This window comes from Hyperoodon ampullatus, assembly GCF_949752795.1.
Source record: "Hyperoodon ampullatus genome assembly, chromosome: 7".
Classification (NCBI taxonomy): Eukaryota; Metazoa; Chordata; class Mammalia; order Artiodactyla; family Ziphiidae; genus Hyperoodon; species Hyperoodon ampullatus.
Genome location: NC_136920.1, coordinates 79,919,520 through 79,921,915, shown reverse-complemented (window position 1 = coordinate 79,921,915; position 2,396 = coordinate 79,919,520). Strand labels below are relative to the sequence as shown.

Below are 2,396 nucleotides of genomic sequence, written 5' to 3'. Positions count from 1 at the left end.
AGTATTATAAGGTGCAATGAAGGGACACGAGACAAGGAGCAAGCTTGTGATGCTACTGTCAACCTCCCTCCATGCCCCTCCCTTCTAGAAGACAAAGTGCACAGCACAGACAGCAGCCATTGCACTATGCTTTTATTAGAAAAAAATATATATATATATATGTATTGGGGAACATTAAATATCTTGGATGTGCTAATGAGAAAATCATTTTCTCTACATGGACTGAATTTTTACTTGGAGACATGTCTTCCTACTAAAGGGAAGACTAAAGAAGGATTTTACTGTCGACCAGGCAAGACACCTCCCCAAAGATGACAATGCCTTGGACAGTGTTGATGGCGGGCTGGGGCACCTGGAATCGTTGGCCCATACTGGCAGGTACTAACTGGAAACAAACTCTTCTTGGGGGGCAAGGATGGGAGGCACCTTAGGCCCAGCTGCTCATCGTCGAACCTTACACTTTTCAAACTATGTTGGTGTCTGACTTTCCTTTCCCTGATAGAACAGCTCTGGCCCTTGGAGGTGGCTTTATGACTGCAGGCTGTATAACCCATCATTCTCCGCTGCTCTGGGTAGGAGGTAAGCCTATGGCAGCAGAAACACCCACATACTGGGACTTGGAATTCCAGTTTGTGTTCATTTAACTTTGTGGCATGAAGTCCATGGTGAATTGCTCTTTTTTCTTCTGGGATCTGTCCAACAGCTGTCATGAGTGCCTGACCCTCAGCAGTCTCACTCTTCAAGATTGATCTGCTTTTGACTGATCCGTGACTCTGGGCAGTGGCTGATATGGGCTTGAATTTTTGCAGAGCATCTCGACCATTGACTTTTTTATTGGGGAAAATCCACTTTAAAAATAGCCTCATCCTTTTTCTGAAGAGGCTTTCTGGAGGGCTATGTTTCTTCTCTGGCATGAGCTGGAGACAGCTGCTCCCAATAGAGTCTGTTATTCCCCTGACCTGGGCAGGGTGGCTCATACTTCCAGCTTGAGAGGTCCCTAATTCTTTAAACCTTTCTTCATGCTCTCCTGGTTTATGCCTCCTACAGTCCTCTCTTTTGTAAGTAGGGGCAATCATCTTGCTCTGGCTCTTCCATGAGTCTTGGAGTTTTGAAGTTTTGGGCTCCTGCTGCCCTAGGTTGCTCCTTTGGGCTTCCATAAGGCCACTTGGCTCCTGGGAAGCTAACCTGTCTCTGGTGGGGACTCTCTGGGGATGGCACTGAGGCACCTGAGAAGCCAAGTTGTCTGCAGCAAGGAACATGTGTTTGGGAAAGTCCTGAATCTGGTTGTCTGACTGTACCTTTACTTTGGAGTTAAACTCACTAGCAACCCCCATGTTAAGGCATGGCTCACCTGGATGTTGGAAAACAGACATTCTAGGTAGTAGGAAACTTTTACTGGCCCCTGGCACCCCTAAACTCCTCATATGTACATTTGTGGTTTGGGATTTTGTCAACACTTTGGTTTCCAAGATAACACTAGACTGTGGTTGAAGAGCAGGAGACTCCTTGGCCTCCACAGCCTCCCTGGCCTCTTCACCTCTCAAAGATTGGGATCCTAAGTTCACCTCCATCACTGTTACCCTATGGCAGGGGTCTCCTGAGGCCTGACCACCACTCTCCTCTGTTGGCTCATTCCTGACCATTGCTGAACTTGGACCTGGCTCTAGGCTGTCCCTCTTGACCCATTCCCCAGTCTCACTCTTCCAGGTTCTGCCCACAAGGCTGAGTGTGAGGGACTGAGAAGGTGGCCTGCCCTCCTGTCCAGTCAGAGAAGCCTTTGAGGGCCCATGGTAGTCAGCAGATGGAATCGCTCCCAGGGCACTCTGGATTTCCTTACACACAGTTGAGGGGACAAGGAGAGGCCTCTTCAGGGTAGGAACTGACTCTTCTGTTATCACCTTCTCTCCTGAATGAGCCTGAGGAGGTTTCTCCAGGAACTCAGCACACTTGACTGTTGAGTGGGACCCAGACACACAGGTGGCTGAAGAGGAAGAGGCAAACTGCAGAACGGTGGAGGGTTGGAGCTTTTTCAGCTTCAAGAGATTTATGGGCTTGAGGACCTTGAGGGGGAGGGTCCACCTGTGCTTTACCCAAGACCTTCTAATATGTGCTTCCAGCACCTCTCGAGTGTCTGGATCAAGGAAGGAAACCCTACGGGAGGTGTTCATGCAGGGTTCCCAACCCTTCAAGCAGTATCTTCCACAGGCTCCAGCAGGCACTGCTTTGCACATCTCACCAGGAGGGTCTTGACATGAGAGCTGATGAAAGTTGCCCTTGCCAGGAAGCCTCCCCAGGCAGCTGTAGGAGAGCAGATGGGGCCAGGATGGCTGGACAGGACAGGCAGGGGTGGGCACCTGCAGCCCAAGAACCCTCCTCTGCCCCCACACTGACTTCAT

General features: G+C 50.0%; 1 protein-coding gene across 1 annotated transcript; it reads right to left on the bottom strand.

The window, feature by feature from the left end:
- Positions 1 to 278: 278 nt before the first annotated feature.
- LOC307055637 (spermatogenesis-associated protein 31A6-like) lies at positions 279 to 2,396 on the bottom strand (the record flags this gene model as incomplete). Its single annotated transcript, XM_079707833.1, has 1 exon — positions 279 to 2,396. The coding sequence occupies one exon, from the start codon at positions 2,394 to 2,396 to the stop codon at positions 279 to 281; it is 2,118 nt and encodes a 705-aa protein (XP_079563959.1).